The 20,932-nt window shown below is 48.5% G+C and overlaps 1 protein-coding gene across 1 annotated transcript in view; it reads right to left on the reverse strand.

The window, feature by feature from the left end:
* ARHGAP32 (Rho GTPase activating protein 32) overlaps window positions 1-20,932 on the reverse strand; it is a 183,308-nt gene that overhangs the window by 13,925 nt on the left and 148,451 nt on the right. The window contains 5 exon segments of the mRNA XM_027655496.1: window positions 954-1,099; window positions 2,410-2,517; window positions 4,539-4,621; window positions 5,283-5,427; window positions 7,883-7,985. Of these exon segments, the coding sequence (XP_027511297.1) occupies window positions 954-1,099; window positions 2,410-2,517; window positions 4,539-4,621; window positions 5,283-5,427; window positions 7,883-7,985 (585 nt within the window).

Below are 20,932 nucleotides of genomic sequence, written 5' to 3' on the forward strand. Positions count from 1 at the left end.
CCTCCTTCCTGGTGTAACTCTGCTCCTTTTTCATGGAACAGTGATATGGTCTTAAGTTACTCAAGGGAACTGTAGGTTCCAGGGCTGAATATGCCTCAGGTGCCCCAGGTTGGGCACAAACGTGTTGCAGTTCATGGCTGGTCAGTCCTGCTTGTGAACCCACACAGGTTGAGCTTCTGCAAGGAATAACCAGCACAGCAGATGGCAAAATAGCCCCTAGTAAGAGCAAGACAGTTTCTTAGCATCAACATTACTGAATACAGAGAGCTTGCTTTAATTCCTTAATTTCTACTGGTGTTCGGAGGTCCCTGGATAAATGCAGAGAGCTCAAATGGATAAGTATGCAGGAGCATCGATGGTGGTGGCTTTAAAAAGCAGAGGGAGCGGGGGGGGGCAGATAAAGGGACAAAGAGGAAGATAAGGAAGAAGGGGTCCCCAAGCTCCCCACCTCAATTTCCAGAGGGGTATGCCAGGGGGAGGATCTGGGGGGCAGATAACTCTGGGATTGGATGGGATAATACCTTAAATTGTGGAACCCCCTGGACACGTGTGGGCGTTTTTGTACCCCCGTGGTGGTTGAAGGCCTTCTGTTAAAACTGCTCTATTCTCTTACCTCTACGATAGTTGCCTGGTGAGTAATTTTTTGGCTCCTGACCAATTTTTTCAGGCAACAGTTTTTTGATCCCTTGCAATTTCTCAGTGGTAGGACACAAAAGCAGCAGCCAAACATTACTCTGTGCACTCCTGTGGGGCATCCTGGGCTTCTAAGAAAGGGACTGACAGTAATTTCTAAAACTAGGCCATATTTGTTGGGTTCTCACATCACAACCCAGGAAATGTGGAGATGTGTCCTCTAGGTCAGGAAAAACCCATATTTGAAATGTGCAGAGGAGGCTCAGATATCCACTGAGTGCCTTGTGTGCTCCAGGGCAGGGAGGGAGGGGGACACGCACCTGCCCCGTCCCGGATGACCGAGCTGAGCTTGGAGCTGAACAGAACATCCACGTGGTTCAGGATGAACTCCACCACCACCGACTGGATCCGCACCTCCATGAAGGCAGCGGTGCCACTGAAACAGGCTGACTCGATCTGCTTGGACCTGGGAAAGGAGAGACATGAACCAGGGACAGCCAGGGGGTGATGCTGCTCCTGGACAAGGGGCTGTGCCCGTGCTCAGGCAGACGAGGCTGCAGGGGCAGGCATGGATTAAATCCCAGCACAGTGCTACACAAAGGATCACACTGACTGCAGGGATTTAAAGGCAGAGTCTCAGTTTAGCTGCAAGTCTTACTAAATGGCAAAAGGAAAGCTGGACTAGAAGGGAAACGGGTGTGAGGCAGGTCTGGCTCGAGGTAAATAAACTGAATAGCCCAAATGGGGAGCTTTTTGTTAACTGCCAGGTACCATGGCTGGCACAGTTCAATGCCATTGCACAAACCTCACTGTGGCCTCTAATGGGATTTTCAGTCGAGCAGGGAAATGTCTCCAACTGATCTGATCAGAAAGTGCCCCAAGATTCACCAAAGCAATCTCAGACCTGAGATCACTTGACTGCCTGGGGGTGAATTGCCAGAAAGGGGAGAACAGCTCACCTGCATGAACTGGAAGTGTTCAATGCCACATTGGACGGGGCTTGGAGCAACCTGGGCTAGTGGAAGGTGTCCCTGCCCATGGCAGGGGGTGGGACTGGATGAGCTTTAAGGTCCCTCCCAACCCAAACTGAGATCTTATGTGAACTGCACACTCAGATTTCCCAGGTTGGTAACAAAAGCAGCTCAGAAATCAATAGAATAGAGAGCAGAGTGACATTATTTTTTTCTTTTAAAGTAAAATTTTTAAATAACACCATTAATTTTAAACTACCCTATTATGCACATTCAAAACAAATTTTAGGGGACAGATTTATCCAAGATTATTTCTGTAAGTTTGAATTCTTGCAGCCACAAGCTGTTAAATTAGACTCTAGAGACTTCTGCAGTGGGAAATCAGTGATGCCACTGAAGAAATTTCCTAGGATAATCAAGGACACACTCATCTCATCCAACCAGGAGAGGGGAAATTATCCTCTAGAGAAGAGGGTTGAGGGAATTCTTCCTTGCCACTACTGACTGAGCTGCAGTCAGTGGGACTGGGTCGTGTGAAACAGAATATACCAGGATGTTTTTGGGGTGGTCCCGCTGACAACAGCAGGGGCTGTTTTACATCACTAGCTCAGGAACGTGCCAGTTGGGTCTTAAATCCTGCTTAGAGTATTTTCCCATATTTTACAGGAGAAGAAGCACATTGGATGAAGAAAGGAAAAGCTCTTTCTAGCTGCTGGAAGTCAGTATTTTCCAGAGAAGAGCTATCTGTCTGGTTTTTATAAACATAAAGCCTTCTCTGCAGTGAAATGGGAAAAGCCCAGGGTACCTGAGGAGGTTGGGAGCCCAGACAATGGCCAGGTTCTTGGTGTGCATGTTTGTGATGGAGCAGTAATCAGCCAGACGAGCCAAGTGCCTCATTAGGAACTCCAGTGTCCTGGAAAACGGGAGAGAGGCAAATGTTCAGCACCACTGAGCAAAGCCAGGCTGTGATCCCAGAGCAAACCCAGCTCATTATTTCCTTTTGGTTTGACAGCTCCCAGAAAGAAACGCTGAACTCCCTCCCCTGAGCCCATGGGGAGTGTCTGCAGCAAACAGTGACCCGGGGTGGGCTGAGGGGAGTCCCCCCTCATCTGTCCAGGCTGAAGGCAATGACAGTCCCCAAAATATCCTCTTTGCAGGCGTGTGACAGCCCTGAGGAGCTTCTCAGGGGGAAGGATGTGGAATGCCAGTCCTGGGAAGAGGGGGAATAGTGATTTAGACACCCCAGGACATTGAAAACCAGCAAACTGTCCCTGAGTTCTACTGATAAAGTTACTGGCTGCAGGTTTGTTAGAGGTCCATGAGGCAGACACAAGGTTAAACTCCAGAGGCTTGTTTTCACAGAAAATGCCTTTTTATATATTAATGAAACACTGTTGTACCCCCTGGGGAGGAGGGAGCAGGAGGTGGCAATGAAAATGCTGATCCATCCTCCTCAGTGCCAGGGCTTGGCAACAGCCCTGGCTGTGTCTGTATCTCTGGTTTTGGGAGGGGAGATGGAGCAGAGGGGCTCAAAATTCCACAAATGGACAAGGACTGGAAGTGAAGACAGATGGGTCTGGCTGGGAAAAAAGCTGACATCTCCTGCCTGCAACTTCTCCTCGCTGAGCAGCACAATAAGAACATGTTTTTTCCTTTTCTGAAGCAAACTGAGGAAAGGAGGGAAGAGCCCTGTGCACCTCCAGCATCCCACTGCCAGGGCTTGGCTGGGCTTCCTCTCCAGGACTGAGACACGGATCAGCACCCACTTTAACCAGCCCATAAAGGAAAAGTCATTTTAGGGAAAAGGTGGAATGCTCCAGAGAAACCGAACCAAAGGAGATTAGTTTATTTTTGAGAAGGCCCTGCCCCCTTAATTAACACAAATAAAATATTGTAATTAGTTACTAAAAGTACCAGCTGTTCCACTAACTAGCCCATGTTATTTAATGAGCAAGCAGCACACAACTGCAGCTTATAACAATTAGTTAAATCTAGTTAACCATTATAATTAGTTATTTATAGCACTCAGGTGCAGCATTGCACTTGTCCAGCTAATCACCATACATCACAAGAATTGAAATGTAAATATTTATTAGCATCAATTATTATAAAAATTTATAATTATTTATTATTTTAAATAGTTCTCAATACCTATTTTTATGTGTTACAACTGGCCACCTATAGCACTGAGGGTACAGAATTCTAACTAGTCCTGCAAATTAACATATATTACAATAATCAATTGTAATTATAATGCAGTATTAGTTACCAATAGTTACTAACATTAAAGGCTCATTAACAGACAGTATTATATGCGGTTATTAAAACCAATCACCACAGCAATTTGTCTGATGCCTTTTTACCATACCCTGCCACAAATTTTAATACTAAAGACTGTTAAAATGTTGTTATTCTTCGTTAAGACTCATTACCATATAGCACAAATTACTATTAATACTAATTAGCTTGAATATAGCACTGTAACTGGTGATTTTTAAACACCCTATTATGTTATTCTAATATATAACACTAATATAATAATTTACATTAGTTATTCTAACAGACAACTGTTACTATTTGCTAGTTACTATTATTACTGGGAGAGGGAAACTGGAGACAAAATATATTCATTTTTTTGAAATATTTCACTTTTTTAAAGTATCATTCCTAGAGCTGGTTTTGTGCCCTCCCAGCAATAAAACTATTTTTTTTTATCAGCCACCTCTGACATACCAAGGTTGTATTTCTCTCCTGTACAGACTTTCCAAGGAAGTCAAGTAAGACCATGTACAGAATGTAGTGTTTGATAAGGAGCTGATTAAAATACAAAATCAACTTTATACAGCAGTTTCAATATGCAGAAACACATCTTGAGAGGGAAACTGGAATCCTGTTATTTCTGTCCCGAAATTCCAGCAAAGGAATGGCCCTCACCTGTAGTGGGGAGGGGGCAGCTGCTGGATCACATCGTGGATCTTCACCAGCCTCTCCTCATCCGTAGCAGCAGACACAGCATCCTGGAACGAGGCAGGGAGGGACTGAGCTGCAAGGAAAGCTGAAAACCTGCCCCTGGCACCACATGGCCAGTGAACAGTCCTTCAGCAGTGAGGTGGATTTTGCTGCTCTTCCCTCCCTTGGGTGAGGGGTCTGTCCTGGGGACAGAGCAGCACATGGATCATGTGAGGAAGGCCAAGGAAATCACGGTCTGGGACACTTTAGAGCTTCACTGTACAGAGCAATTCCTTGCAGAGGCTGTGCAGCTCCAAGCACTGTTTGCTTCTAATCTCAAGAAATCACTGGGAACAGTAAAGCATCAGGAATTCATGGCTGGGGTCCCCCAGTAACGTTCTGCTGGGGAAGGGGAATCAATACACTGAGGCACAGGGGACAAAGGCACTTGTGAGTGACCTAAGGGGGAACAGGAAAGGCACCTCAAACTCTGGGCACTTCCTTCTGGAATGGCAGGAGGGGAATCTGGCGTGTGGGCAGCACAGACCAGGTGCTGTCAGGCTGGTGGTTTTGGAGATGTGCTCTTCAGATTGCTCTAAAAACCTCAAATTAAGCAAAAGTAAACAGAGGAGGGTGTGTGGAAGCAGGTTCACCTTGCTGTGGGTCCTTTCAGTGTTCCTCTGAAGTCCCACTGGGGTGGGAAGTGGCTCCCATTTGTCTCATACTTACTGAGAACTTCTCGTAGAGCTGGTAGGTGAGCAGGGGGTTGGGGAGCTCTCGGAAGTACAGCTTGCACAGGGAGCCCACACAGTGGATGTCCTGGATGTAAATGTCCTTGGTCAGGTCGGGAATCTGCTCCGAGTCAAACTCGTGGCTGGAAACAAGAGATGGGCCAAGGAGTTTGAGAAGGAGCAATGAAATCAAACCCAGCAAATTACAGTCAAGCAAAGCAAGGGTTTCCTGGTTTACAGGAAAAAATAAATCCTTAGTCACCAAAGCCACGTGACCCACGGCTTTGGGGTTGCTACAGGGGATTTTTCCAAAAATCAGACTTTATTTTTTTTCTAATAAGGCATTTTCAGTGAGTTTTACAAACAATTGGCTGCAACCCCTTTTGCTGCATCAGGGCTTTTCACAAAGGCTTCAGAGAAAGCTTTCCAAGACCCCAAGGACAATCTGTTAAACTCCCAAGGGCTGTGCCTGGGATTGCCCACAGATCTGATGAAAGCTGTCCCTCTGCATTTCAAAGGTCTGGGAATTGCAATGATAGAGCCATGCCAGCAGCAGTGCCACGGGCAGCACATGGAAACCAGCGTGTGCAGAATTCCTGGGGGACAAACTGGTGAGCCGAGCCTGCCTCTGCCACGGGGTGAGGAGAGCCAGGAACCACATGAAGAACATCCCTGAGCACTCCTTTGGTTTTCAGAGAGAGGGAAAAAAACCAAAATCACAACCATTTACGAAATAAAAGCTGAGCTCAGAAGGCCAAGGGCTGGAATACGTGCATGGAAAGTGCTGTTTCCAATTAGGCCAGATCTGCAGGGATGAGTGTGGTGAGTCAGGCCTGGGGGCTGGGGGAGCTCGGCTGGTCCTGCTGGACCTCGGGGTCCCTGCGAGGGTCTTCAGGATCAGAAGGGCTGATCCTGCCTGCACTGCCCCCACAGCTGTGTCTGGGCTTGGTGCAAACACCCCTGGCCTCTCCTCCACCCAAAGCAGGCAGTTTGTGACCCCGAGGGTGACAGAGCCCCTCAGCACAGCTCCAGCACTGAGCCTGCCCTGCCCACGGAGCAGAACCTGCCTGTCCCCGTGCCCAGGGCACCAGGAGTGCTAGGAACTGATCCCTCAGCATCAGGATGAGCTCCTTCCATCCCTAGACATGGACACTGTGTGTGGGAAGCCCTCACTCTGCCAGGCCGAGGGGAAGGAGAGGGTGAACAGTCCCCCCCTGCTCCTCATCCCCAAGGCAGCACAGAAGGGAAGGAAGGTCCCTGCCTTGCCCACTGACACTGCCTTCCCCCCTGCAGCCACAGCCCCTGGTGTCCAGCACACACCACACCACAGGCACTGACTCACCCCTTCCTCATACTTGGGACAGAAACTTCTGCCCTGCACTTGGCTCCACATTAAAGCTCAGAAGGGAGGGCAGGGACAGCCCCAGCCCACCCCTACAAGGTTTTTAAATCCAGGAGATCCAACTCTTCTGTGTGAAACCTTAGCACAGTGATTCATTTATAAGGACACTGCAGCTCTAGCTCTGAAATGAGCCCAATGCCCTGTTTATACAGCTGGGAACTAAAGCAACACAGTGAGTCCTGCCTTAATCAAACACTGGAAATCTGCAGTGACTTAGATGAACAGGCGTAGTGTCAATAAATGCCATGTAGTCCCTTCCTTTTGTCTTTGGAACATCTCAGAAAACTGGAAAACAGGCTGTCATTTCAGTCTCTGCACTGTACCAGGGAATGAAGCCATTGAAGTCTTAGAAAACCATTTTTAAATGGTTTAAATCCCACCTTTGATACACAGTGAAGGAGAAAATGGTATTGGCAACAAAAAGGGGGAAAATGGACTAAGGTAGAGATTAGGATGGTCCAGCACAAGTCAAAATGGGGAATTAAAGGGAGGATGTGACTGAAGCAATGGCAAATGTTTTATTCAGCCAGGACTGCTGTGGGCCACAGCTCCAGTGGGAGCCTTTGGATCCTGCATAAAAACCCCTCAGGAGCATTCTTTAAATGAGACTTGCTGCAATGAGAAACAGGATTAATCTGAACCAGAATAAACCCATCCATCCAGGGGTTTGTACAGTCACTGTCCCAGCTCCAACCTGCCCACTAAGCTGGGGAAGAGCTGGTTCAAAAAGGATATTCTGCATATGGAAAATCCTCCTGTGCTGCCTTTGTCAGGATCAGTGCTGGAATTAGTCACATCCCACTTGGCACTCTCAGTCCCTCCACAACAGAACATTCCACACAAAACGGCAGGAGGAAAAACTGCCTCACAAAGAGATAAAGAGAGTTTACTGAGATGGGAACAGCTCCTAACCTGCAGGACACACACCTGGCCTCTCCCTGCACAGCACAGCAATGCCACCCCCAAGGATCAGGCACATTTCCTCTGCACATTCCCAAATAACTGCTAATCAACCAGGAGTCCAAGGCAGCACAGGGAGCGAGCAAAGGGCTCCAGGAGCGAGAAGGAACAGGAATGAAACACGACAGCACATGATCCTGATATTTCATCCTGAAGGGAAGCTTTCTGCAAAGGGAACGTACTCCTGGAAGCACAGCCTGGGCCCTGCCCAGCACTCAGGTGTCCCCAGCCCTTACCGGAGTTTCTGGATGTTGGAGGCGATCCCGGACAGGCGGTAGATCCCATCCACGATGCCGTGCTTCTCGATGAACTCCGTGCAGCTCTTGAGCACCTGGGGGACTGAAGAACAGGAGGTATTGGTTAATTGAGCAGTTCGGGCTGTGGTCTTGCCAGGTGTCATAAACCACCCCCAGCTGGGCCATGGATTTACTTCTTCCTTAGAGGAGAAAGCCTGTAAGAAATTTTACTTCAGGAGCTGGTGTGGAAACTGGTCAGAGGTGTTTATTTTTATAAAGCAATGCCAGGACACAAATCAGATTGAAAAATTCAATTCTGCTTGAGCAGAGACAGCACAGGTCCCATCACTATTCCCATGGTGTTAAATACCATCCAAGAAGAGCTATAAAATTGAATAAATACTGTCTTTTAAATCTATACAGGATTAACCTCAGCTGCTTGGTTTCAGCAAACATAAACATCAGGGAGATGCTACTTCTGGCACCACAGCCAGGAGAGTCTTTACAACTGATAATTTCCTTCCCAGTGTGTGCTGGAGTGTGGCTGCAGAGAGCTCCACAATATCCTACACTCATAGAAAGTGCAGACAGAGCAGGGCATGACAGAATGGAAAAATCAGCCCAGAGGACATAATTAGGTGCCAAGTTAATATTCCAGCCGCTTCACCAACTGATTCCTTCCAGCTGGCTTCCCAGCCTCATGCACAGCCACTGCTGGAGCTGTGTGTCCATCCCAGGGAGCTTAAGGAGGAGCAAATCACTGGATTTATAAAAGAGATATAAAACTCTTTTAAAACACGGAGAGAAAATCGGGAGAGAGCTCTTGTGAGCATCAGCAAATCCTCACGGAGAGAGCTGGGATCCCTGGGCATCCCTGTGCCAGCCACCTTTCAGCCACAGCTCCTCTGCTGATGTAGATTTACTTGTACATGAGATGCCAGGTCTGATCAATTCTCCCTGTGACACACATTCTGAATAGGTCATGTGGCAAATCCCCTCAGATCAGGCAGCAAATGCCATCTGCCATCAGCTCTGCCCGCTGCTGCTGCACAGGGGGCTGCAGCTCCCCCAGCCCCTTCCCTGCTGCCCTGCCAGCAGAAACCCTCACAGCTGGAGAACAGACTCCTCTGAGGGGGTTCCCTGGAAATCAGCAGGTGTATCCCAGGATAAGGGCATGCCTGCCCTTGAGCACAGGAGGGACTGAACCCTGTAAATCCTGTCAGTCACACAGGCTCAGCTGGAGCAGATTAGGCCCTGGACCTGGGATATTCCAAGACACCAAGAGACAGCCAGACCTAACGAGTCAGGCTCTAGGGTTACATTCCCAGGCATTTACAGCATCTCCCACTATTTACCAAAGCCAGGTGTACACTCTGGGGCAAGCAGAGGCCTTGTACTTTGAGCAAAGAGCTTTGGAAACCAAGGGCTGCTTGTTTTGGGAAGAAAAACCACGTTCTGATGTCCCTGTAAGTGCAAGGAAATGTCAGAAGACAGAACCTTGGCACTGCTGGGCCCTGAGTAGGACCACAGCTGCTGGCATTTCCAACTGCCTGGATGCAGGAGTCCCACAGGATTGGGCAAAGGAATTTCCCCAAGTTTTCAACTGTTGTGACAAGATCTGCTAACGCTGCAAATCCCAAACACCACAGTGGTCCATACTGGAACCTCAGCAGGGGTCTCCTTGAAATTAGTAGAACACATTGAAATAAATAAAGAAATAAGAAATAAATAAATAGGCAAATAAATCAAGAAGTAAATAAACCAAGAAGCAAATTAAAAAAACAAAAGGAGCAAATAAATGAATAGCACATTCCCTGCCTGCCCAAGTTCCCAGCAGGGAAGGGCAACACTCACACACATGATCAGCTCTCCTGTGTACCTGCCCACCATGGGCACAGCTGGAACACCTGCCTGTGCTTCCTGAAGGAAGGCCTGGCCACGGGAGTGAGCTCTTTGTGTGCCCCCTCCTGGAGTTTATTTAGCTGTGCCAACACATAGCACGGGACAACAGCACTTATGGAGCAGCTCAGCCCAGCAGCAGCCTGGGGTGATGATGTGGGGCAGGACAGGAGGGAAGGGGAGGGCTGGAGCACCAGTACCCTCCCTAAAGTACTCTTCTGTCAGGGAGGAGCCTGAGCACAGTTAGAATAACTAGTATATCCAGAAAAAATCCCAGCAGGCTTGTTCCCAGCATCTCCTGATCAGGTTACCAAGATGATGTATTCTTTACACTAAATATATCATGGATATTCTGGGGGAATTCTGCACAGTGGGAGAAGGGACTGAGATCCAAGGAGGGCTGTAATTGCACCTGAGGGTCCTTTGCTGGGGTGGTGACTTGGTTTTTCAGATTTTTAAACAAAGCTGACACCTGACAATTGGATGTGTGTTTAACATCCCTCTGCCCTTTGAATCCCAAGCCCTTTAGCTAAATACACATTGTTATAGATGGATATACACACATATGGAGGCAGGATGACAGCACAAGCTAAGACTTAATTTTGTGAATGTCAGGTGTGCCAAGACCATCCCCTACAGCAGCTGGGACTGGTTTGGTTGAGTCCCTGTTTCCATCTGCTCCATAAATCCCTCCCCTGCTGCAGGGGAACTCCTCAGCATTCAGGAGCTGAGTTTGGCTCCTAGATCCCAGACCACATCCCAGATTGGAGCCAGACAGGGATCACAGTAGGGAACCGAGGGAGATTTCCTCTTCTAGGATGTAGTAACAGCAACATTGCAGTTCTATTAATGTCAGTGAATTACTGTGGTTTCCTGCAATTACAGCACCCAGACTGATGACACACGTGGGCTGCATTAACAGCCACAAGGCCCCCCCAGCTCAGCACCCGGGTCCTGACAACCACCAGGTCACTTTGGGAAAGGGATGAGGAGGGAACAGGGTAACACTCAGTTCTTCCTCCAGCCCCATGTGCTCAGGGAACCACTGGTGCCCGTGGTTACCCAGCCCAGCTCACAGTCTCTGCAGTGCCACCTTCCCAGGCAGGCAACAAAAACCTCTGATCCTCGGGGTGGTTTTATTCCTTTGCTGAGACACGGGGCCTTCAGCCACTGGCTCCTGAAAACCTCCCTGCAGTGAAGTCACTGAGTGCAGGTGGCTAAAATCCACTGCCAGTGCTGCCTTCGAACATCCACCTCTTCAGTGGAGCACTGCACATGTGTCCCATCCCAAAATCAATCACCTTTCCCTCCTTCCCTCCCTTTGCTGTCTCCAATATCAGGCAGTTTCAGGAAGCAAAGTGCAAAAGGCTCACCGAAGGGGACCCAGCACATCTCATCACCACAGCAGCTGAAGGAATTCATTCAACTCATTCCTGAGCATCTCTCAGCTGCTTTGAAAGCTTTATTGCATCTCTGAGGGCTTGTTAACTGGTTAATTCTCTGCCATTAAGAGGAAGCACTTTTATGGGCTTCACTCTGAAGAACATTTTGATTCATTCCCAAATCAGGCCCATTTCCTTTCCTATCATCTTGGGCTTATTTTTTTCCTCATGAATCTTTTGTAATGTTCCCTCCCTGGGTTTTGGGAGGCTTGCTGGTGCTTTGTTTTATTTTCTTAGCATGTGAATCAGAACTATTTGTTTAGCCTGGGGCAGAGGCCTCCCACCAAGCTCTCCAGGGGCACTGTGCTTTTCCCAAACCCACCTCTGGGCTGGGTAATGGCCCATAGCAACCGAAATGCTGCTCCTCAGCTGAATTCCACACATAGCAAACCCACACAGGGATCCAAACCTCCAGGAACATGGAAAACCACTGCTCTGCACCACCTGAGCAGAGGGGATAACTGTGACTGAGTGCCAGGAGGTTGGGAAGCTTATGGAAAATCCAGAACTGAGCAACAGAAGGTTGTTTTGAGCCACAAGAATAGAAACTGAAACCATCAGCCATCAGATAAAATGCAGGTGGAGGCAGCTCACTCTTGGTTGCCCAGGATGTCCTTGGATCAGCCAGGAAGGACAGGTAAGGACAGGACAGGCAGGGGATGAAGCACCCCAAGAACACCCAGCACAACACAAGTGGTGCCACTGCAGCCTGGACATGCCCCTTCCTTGAAACTTGGTGCCCAGCTGAGACCCTGACAACTTCCAGACATCTGAAATTAGGCACATAAATCCCAACTCCCTTGCCATTAATGCAGGATTACGTAAAAACCTAACAGAGAATATCCTCACCCAAAGAAATATAGATGCTTTTACCCCAAAAGTCTTCCTATTTTAACTCAATTTTAGAAGCCTTAAGGTCGGAAAAGTCCTCTAAGATCATCAAGTTCACTTTGCAAAAAACTGCCCAAGTATTTCCTTAAAAAAACCCAGTAAAAAACCTGTAATATTTCAGCCTATAACTTGTTCCAGGAACCTCATTTCAAACTACTCATATCTGAAGCTCTTCCCTCCCCTCAGAGTGTAGGTTACACGCAGGTGTAAAACCAGCAGCGGGACAGAGATTAAGGATTTTATTTTTATTGTTCCCAACCACACAACTGCACCTGCATGTGGCACTTCACAGGCACCAGCCCTGCATATTCAGAAAAACATGGAGCTTTAAAAGATTCTCTTCTCAGGACTTTTGTCCCACTCCTAAATCCCTGTCCTGATGTTTGGATCACCAGGAATAAGACAGAAATACAAAACCAACCAAGGATCCGCCTTCCTTCAAGATGCTCAGGGTGTTCAGGGCCAGGTTGGATGGGGCTTGGAAGGTGTCCCTGCCCATGGCAGGGGGTGGGATGAGATGATCTTTAAGGTCCCTTCCAACAAAAACCAGTCTGGGAGTCCATGATTCTTCGATTCTCCCTCACTTCCAAGAACTGACCCACGTTATTATTCCCACTTGTGTAAAATCCAGGCCCTCTGTCATGAGCTGCCCCATTTCCTGGTCACACACATTGATTTTTTTCTGGACTTATGCACTCGGGAAAGGGCAATCCTGGAAGAGGGAACTGTAACCCATGAGCTGGATCCATGAGCAGATCCAGGCACAGCTGGAATCAGCACTGGACTCTGCTTTGCCAGCCTGGACTTTTCTTTTATGGCAGCTCAGCCAGGGCTGGGTGAAAGCAAAGTGCAAAGTTCAAGCCTGAGGAACATAAAACCTGGGTTGCATCAGGCAGGGGAGGTCGATAAGCACGGCTGGCAGGTCCTGGGGCAGCAGGGACGTTCCAGTTTGGGATCTCAGGGCTGCAAGGGCAGCTCAATGCACTTCCACCAAAGACTGGACGTGTTGTACAGCACATCCATGGCCCAGGCTTTGTCCAGCCAGCTCTCTGGGGTTGGTTTTTACTGTTTCAGGATCATTAAGGCTGGAGAAGCCCTCTGAGATCATTGAGTCCAACCATTCCCCAGCACCTCCAAAGCCAACACTGACCCATGTCCCCCAACCACAGGGCTTTTAAATCCCTTCAGGGATGGGGACTCCACCACTGCCCTGGGCAGCCTGAGCAGTTCCAGTGCTTGACAGCCCCTTCAGTGAAGAAATTTTCCCTACTATCCAATAAAATACTACAATACATTCAAGTTTGGCCTGAGTGCTGGAGTTTTTTATTTAGATCAATAACACTCACTGCAACTGAGAGGGTAAAAAGTTCTCCCCTTGCTAAGGGCAGCAAGATAAGAGCACAAGCAATTCCTGTACTGACTGTGACATTTTCCCTCGTGCTTGTTCCCCCCACAGCTGTAATGTTTCGAAATGCAAATTAATTTTCAACTCCCTGCTGTCCTCTGGGTCACTCAGGCACAAAGAATTCTCTCCTCACAGCTGCAGGCAGGGGGAGAGAGAAGGGGAAAGAGAAACTCTCGCTTTTTAAACAGCAAAGGCTTGTGTTCCCTGCTCAGCCCCTTTCTGCAGGGATGTCCCCCAAACAAGGGATCTCCACGGGGCCCCCATGTCCCCCTTTGTAATGCTGACCCTGTCCCCAACAACCTCCAGCTCCAGCAATTCAGAGGGCAGATGGTGAAGCAATAACAGTGCCTGTTATGGTTGGAAATTTGCCCAAAATAGCTCAAAGCTCTTGGCCTTTGAACGTCTCAACTTGTGTTCAGTTTGTGCAGTATCTGCAGGAAGGGGAATGTTCTCTGTTCGTCTCCACTTTGGGTCAACTCCTGCCCTTTTTTCCAGGCTGCTGGATCCACCTTTGCTGTCACACGAGGCTGGATGTGCAGAGCCAACACCACCACATCCAAAGGCACATTTAGGTACCTAAACCACTCCATCTGCCCCAATTCACAGGGAATTCTGGTGAATTTGGCACTGTCTGGTTTCCAGAACACCTGAAATGCTCAGATTTGGGATGCAAACCCAACCAGAGAATACAACAAATATAGAGAAATCACACAGGTGAGTTCACTTAATTCCTACAGACATTCCCAACTGGATCTCACATGCCCACCTGTGCTAACACTGGAATGAATCATCATGGCTAGGCTTCGCGAACGAAGATTTGGGAAGGCACTATCCACATTTGCTACAAAACTGGAATGAATACTATTGGTATTTATATCACACTCCCAATCTCCCAAGTACCTCATGGGTATTAGGAATTTGCCCTGTGGCACCTTGAGGGCAGATATGGGCTGTCAGTTTGATTTTACAAGCCTGGAGATGGAATGGGAGATAACAAACACGTTCCCCAAGGCCACAAAAGTGTGGGAGAGCCCGGTTTGAGCTCCCAGCTCACCTGCCAGAGCTCTGAGTGCAGCTCTGGCCACTGCTCGTGTCCTTTGGAGATGGATTTGGGATAAAAAATTACCATAAACTATGAAATATCAGAAGAAAATTGGTTTTGGCACATGTGAGGCTGCCTGGTTTCAATAAACTCTCCTAAAAAAAAGGGACAGCCAGGACAGCAGGATGGAGGGAAGGGGATGGTTTATACCTGTGAGCTCAAAGAGCTTGTCAAGCCACAACAGCTCCACTGAATTACTGCCCCAGAGGGCAACTTTAAATCCATTTCCCCCTCATTTACACCATGTGTGCACAGAGCCATGGGCTCAGGTGCAAGTGGAAATGCTGAGACAGGCCAGTATGTCTTCACTGCATAACATAAACTTATATATATACACATATACACTACTAAGGGAGGCAGAACAGGGAGATTTCCAGTTTCCTCAATAGCTGCATTAGATGGGCTTGTCAGGAAACATGGGATACAGCCCTGATTTATGAGCTGCAGCCTCATATGAAGATATATATATATGAAGATATACAAAACCCAGTTATCCAGGAGAGCATTACAAAAATTCCTGGATGAGAAATGATGCATTATTTTTCCTGCTGTGCCAATGGAGAAGTTAGGATCCACTTTTTTATGGTAGAGAAGGTGATCACCCTCCAGACATCCCTGGATAACAGCTCGATGCCTAAGAGTAAAGGACATGAATCCTGCTTTAAAGGACTTGCCAAAGTCACACAAGAAATGTCTCAGTCGAAAAGAGAATTGCAAACAAACCCTTCAAAACTCTGATTTATGTCCTAATCATGAACTCCTCTAGGCATAGAAATGTTTAAAAATAGAGACAGAAGGAAAACCAGGATAGCAGGATGCCAGAGCTGAACCTACTTGAAGGTTTGAAACTTTTCAGTTCCCATTCAAACCTGTCAGTTTGGATCCTCTGAAAATACCTCCTGGAAGTACAAAACTGCCCCCAGGGTTCGTTCACAGAGTGAACACATCCAACACACACCCTCAGCCTTGTGCACAGCCAACATCCCCCCCAGCCCCTGGAAAGGCTGTGGCCAATTCCAGCCCTCTGAGGGAATGGTGCAGGTCACACACACGACCTGCCTTGCTCAGGCAGCACTTCAATAACCCTTTGCCCAGGAGCAAGAATTATTGCTCAAACAAAGCCATGGTCGGGCTCTGCCAGCACTCCAGTGCCAACAATTCCAAACCCAGCTGGGAACTCCAGGCCAGGCTGCTGTGCTGCCATGGGCAGGTACAAACTGAGGATCTATTCCCCATGGAAGCCCTGCAAATGCTGAGAAGTCCTTCTGAAGCGACAACCTTGGAGCAAAGCAGTTCCCTGGCAAGGACATCATGAGCAGGGATTTCACCTGGGCCTTCAGAACATGGAATCCCAGAATGGTTTGGGTTGGAAGGGACATTAAAGCTCATCTCATTCCACCCTCTGCCATGGCAGGGACACCTTCCACCAGCCCAGGTTGCTTCAAGCCCAGTCCAACTTGGCCTTGGACACTTCCAAGGATGGGGCAGCCACAGCTTCTCTGGGCAACCTGTGCCAGGGCCTCCCCACCCTCACAGAGAAGGATTTCTTCCCAATATCCCATATAAACTCACTCTCTTTCAGTCTGAAACCATTCCCCCTAGTCCTGTCAATATAAATGGATTTCAGGGGCCACCTTGTGTTTACAGTTACTGACAGTATTTAAAGGAAGAAAGGAGAAAAAAATATTTTGTAAATATTTATAACTTTCTACTTTTCAGCAAAGTTTGCTTTGCTTGTTTGTCATGTTCTAGTTCATTCTCCAGCATTAACAGGGTAAAGAAACTGGTTACATTTACCCTCTCAGAGTTAAAATAAAACATCAAGAAAAACTGAAATTACTAAATATGTAAGACTCAGCTGTCCTGAATTCCAAATCAAGGCTTCCTTCACGGATGGCAAAGATCCAAAGCCAGCCAGGCAGACCTTCATTATAATGAAAATTACTGGCTGGTAAAAGAGGCTCTTCACATTAACACTAGGAACTAGAGGGATGACATTCAGATTACCAGATTATTCCTGAGCTAAGGGGAATCAGATCTTTACAGATCCCTGCCAGGAGGATGCCAAGATCTCATTCCTTGTGTTTCTCTGTTCTGGTGACAATGTTCTCCCTATACCCAAATCTGCCATAAATTATCATCACAGGCAACTCCATCACCCAGATGTAGCCAGGGTGCCAAAGGATGGAGAACACCAGAGGACCCCAGACAAGCCCTGATGGCACCAGAAACCCTGAGGCGCTGTTACAGAGCTTGTCTGAAGAGCATCACAACCAGCACAGGAGAATAAACCCATCCCTAATGCCCAGAAAATAACGGGATGGAGGTTCCCAGTCTGCCATAACATGACCTTACACACAGTTCTGAAAGGTCTCAGCTTCCATTTTAGTTTTTCTTTAATCTTACCCAACCTGCCCAAGTTAATTACAAATAAACGTGGGGAACAGGAAGGACAGAAGGGAAGATCAGGTGTTAGTAAACTTTGTCTTTCACAGGCATTTATGTCTTCAGCAACAAGCCAATCTCTCTTCCTGGTGACCAGGTATTTTGTAATTACAAAAATTATTGGTATTTTGTAATTACAAAAATGAGGCACAGATCCTTCACCAGGGGGAAACCTGTCAATTAAAAGTTCCATTTCTCAGTTTATCTTTTCCCCTGACAGAAGCTGGGGATGTATCAATGTGACCAAGACATGAAGTACAAAAAATGCCATTTGCTTTTAGCCCACAAAATCCTCTGGATGCAGCTGGGCTGTGGAGATGGATTATCCCTTGAGGTGAACACTTTACATCACCATACTGGGGTGCACCAGGGCTAAGCCTGTGCTCTGGTCTAAACACTGGGAGCGAAAGGGTCATTCCCAACAAGTGCCAGGCGACAGGAATATCTGGTGGGGAGAACAGGTAGGATTCTAAACCCCATCCGCTGCAGTCTAAGCAATCCCAGCACATCATTCCCAGAGCATTTGAATAAGAAGTACAGTAACCCCTCCTGTGCTGCAGTTCAGGATTCCCTCCTTCCCACGAGGGGATTGTGGCTTTTCCCTGGTGCTGCTGACCCATCCCGAGGGAGCAGAACGGCCCCGGAACTGCAGCTCCGTAACCCTGGGACCTCCACCAGCTCCAGGAACGTGCCCAGCTCCCCAGGCACTGCCCCTCTGCAGCCCAGCGGGACATCCCTCCTCACATCCCTGCTCTCCCACCCGTGTCACACATCCTGGGCTCTGGGGGAGCTCCGGGTGGAAACATTCCGAGGCACGAACCAGGCCATGGAGCGGATGCTGCAATGCAGCACTTCAGCAGCTCCCACGCTCAGCAAACACCCTCTGCGAGCACAGCCTTCTCACTGGGCTCGAGCTAAATTTAAGGCCTGTTTGGTTTCCTTCGGGAGAATTTGGGGGAAAAAAGAATATCTACCTACAAAGGGAACAAGACCAAGGTCTCTTCAGGAGTCAGGGATTAGGGTGAATTTACTGAATCTCACAGCTCCAGAGAACTGTGACAGAATGCGAGGGAACGGCTGGAGCTGAGTCAGGGCAGGGTCAGGTTGGATCTCAGGGAAAGGTTCTTCCCCCAGTGCCTGGTTGGCACTGACCAGGCTCCCCAGGGCAGTGGGCACAGCCCCAAGGCTGCCAGAGCTCCAGGAGTGTTTACACAATGCTCAGGGACAGGGTGGGGTTGTTGGGGTGTCTGTGCAAGGCCAGGGGTTGGACTGATGAGCTTTGTGAGTCCCTTCCAACTCAGGATATCCCGTGATTCTGGAAAACCAAACCATGGCAGGTGTGAACAGCTCCAAACCAACTGGGAGCACCTCTGAGGGTGATGAAGAAACAGATCCTCCCTGCTGAGCCTGGGCTGCTTCCAACTGACACTACCCTGGCAGGGGAAGGATCTAACCCCAGCAGGAGCCAAGGGATGAGTAAGGACTGGGATGGGATGCAGACAGAGTCGACTGGAGAAATATTGTGCAAACCAACATACTTGAAGGGAGCATCACCACAGGCTGTGCCAGATTTAGACCCAACAGAGGAGCTCAAAATCCCTCCTTATCAAAACCAGTTCTACTCCTGCAGGGCCCAGCCCATCATTCAGTGCTGACATGTGACAGGAGAGGAACCAAGGCACTGACTGCTGAGACTTTCACTGGGAGCAATACACCGGGAGCACAGAGGCTCCTAACTCCCACTTTCCCAAGCAGCTTGGAACACAAATGATTTTGGAAAATAATCCTGTGATCTGCCCATGACTCAGAACCTCACCTGAGAGACTGGACAGTGATGCTTCCTTCCCCTCACTGCTCTCCCAGGGCCTGGGGGAAAGGACTGCTGGGCACCACAGAAGGTGGCACTCCTACCCCAGAGGGGCTCCAGCACTGTTTGGAGAGCTCAGTGTCAGCACAACACAAACTGGAATTAAACAACAAACACACCAAACCCCAGGACACTGCCCAGAGATCACCTCAATCCCCACCATGAATCACCAGGCACACAGGAGGATTTGAAGGTGCCTCGTCCCTCACACTGCTCTTGCAAACACTTGTTCAAATCCTCGCCTCCCTCTCTATTCCTGCTCAGTGTCACTGCTCAGATCCACCCAGCACAATGAGGGAAATGACCAACCACCTCCTCACCAACAGCAACCAAGGCAGCAGCACCACCAGCCCCTGCTCCATCCATCCCACCTCACCCAGACACCCTCCCCGAGGACAATCTCTGGGCACAGACCGTCCTGTCCCAAATATCAGCTGCATGCTCTGTCCCACCAGCCTGAGAGGCACCTGCCAGCAGGGACAGTACTGGCTTCACCTCAAAAACTCAGGGAAACCACAATCCAAAACCTCAGGTAAACCACAACAAAGGCTTTGCTAGGTCAGAGCTCGGTGTGTGCTGAAGGTGGACCTTTGCAGGATGGGATCCTGCTCTGTACCATCAAACCAGGTCACAGTTCTGCATCACTTTCCTCCTGTGCAGCTCATGGCAATTTATTCTCCCTCCCAGCGAGGCTGGACGGCTGCAGAACGAGCGGAGACTTGCTGAGCCCACAGAAAGACAAGGTACTGCAGGAGGTTAAAACATCTCCGTGTTTGTCAGTCCCCCTCTGGGCACAGAGCAAACACACTCCTCTCCCGCCTAAGCACTCTGAGCCAGCTGCCTCAGCAGAGGCTTTATTAAAAAATGTTACACCTATTGCAGCTTTTGTCCTCATCCCTTTTATTCTCTCGTTCCGCTTCTCACTCACCAATTCCCACCTGAAAGACAAGCAAAGTTTCAAATATTCATGACTGCAAAACTCATGTTTTACAGCACATTTTTGAGAATTTAGGCTTTATCAGCTTCCTAAAGCTGATAATTAATAAAATTCTTAAAGTAACTCCAGTTTGGTTCAATGTCAGCACGTCACTCATTCCAGTTTCTGGGCCTGGTGTCATTTGCTCCTTCAGTCCTCCTAAATATTTCTGGGTATTGGACACTGACCTACCAAAACTAGAATTCACTTAAACAAATCAATGAATATATTGGGTTCTTTTTGTTCTTCTGAACTTAGATTGTGATCCCAAAGCATCGCCAGCAGGTACCACACACAGACTTCAGCCACAGTGTTCTCTGTGCTCCCAGAAAATTCCTTGCGCTGGTTATGCTCTAATTCACCTCAGGGTCTCCCTGACACCTTTCAGCAGGTCAGCACTGCCTCTGGCTCCAGGACTGAGCCACATTAATGCTACAGAAGGAGGGGGTCTTAAAATGCTGTGCATGCACAGAGCTCAGTTCACAGGGCCCCAGAAACGTCTCCACAAAACCCATCCCGGGATTACGTCACTTGGAATACAGGTCAGGAGCTGAATCACCCAGAAAACAACAATCCTGCTGTGGGAAATGGAGCCATGCCCCTGTTAGCAACACTCAAATTGGATCTGCTGCACTCCAGGGAGTTAGGAAAGAGTTATTAAATCAAGAGGGAAAGCAAGTGATGACTTCTGAGCTGCAGGGCCCTCATTAGCACAGTTCAGGCAGAGTCACCCCATCCTGTGTGATAGTGGGCAGTGACCAGGACAAGGACAGAGCTCCCAGAGACTGTCAAACACTGGGTTAGAACAGTGCAGTTCAGCTCAGGATGTGTCTTCTAATGCTAAATAAAACACGTACCCTTAAAGGCAGGGGAAGAGAGGGCAGGGCAAAGCTTCAGCTATGGCTGACTTGTGCCCATGAAAATGGAGAGGGCTGGGGATAAAGGGAATGTTCCCTCTCCCACTAATGAGCTCACTGCTGGCATGGCTCCTGCCCTGCAAGGCTGCTCCCACAGCATGAACAC

This window comes from Corapipo altera, unplaced genomic scaffold (assembly GCF_003945725.1).
Source record: "Corapipo altera isolate COAL_440 unplaced genomic scaffold, ASM394572v1 71, whole genome shotgun sequence".
NCBI classification, from domain to species: Eukaryota; Metazoa; Chordata; class Aves; order Passeriformes; family Pipridae; genus Corapipo; species Corapipo altera.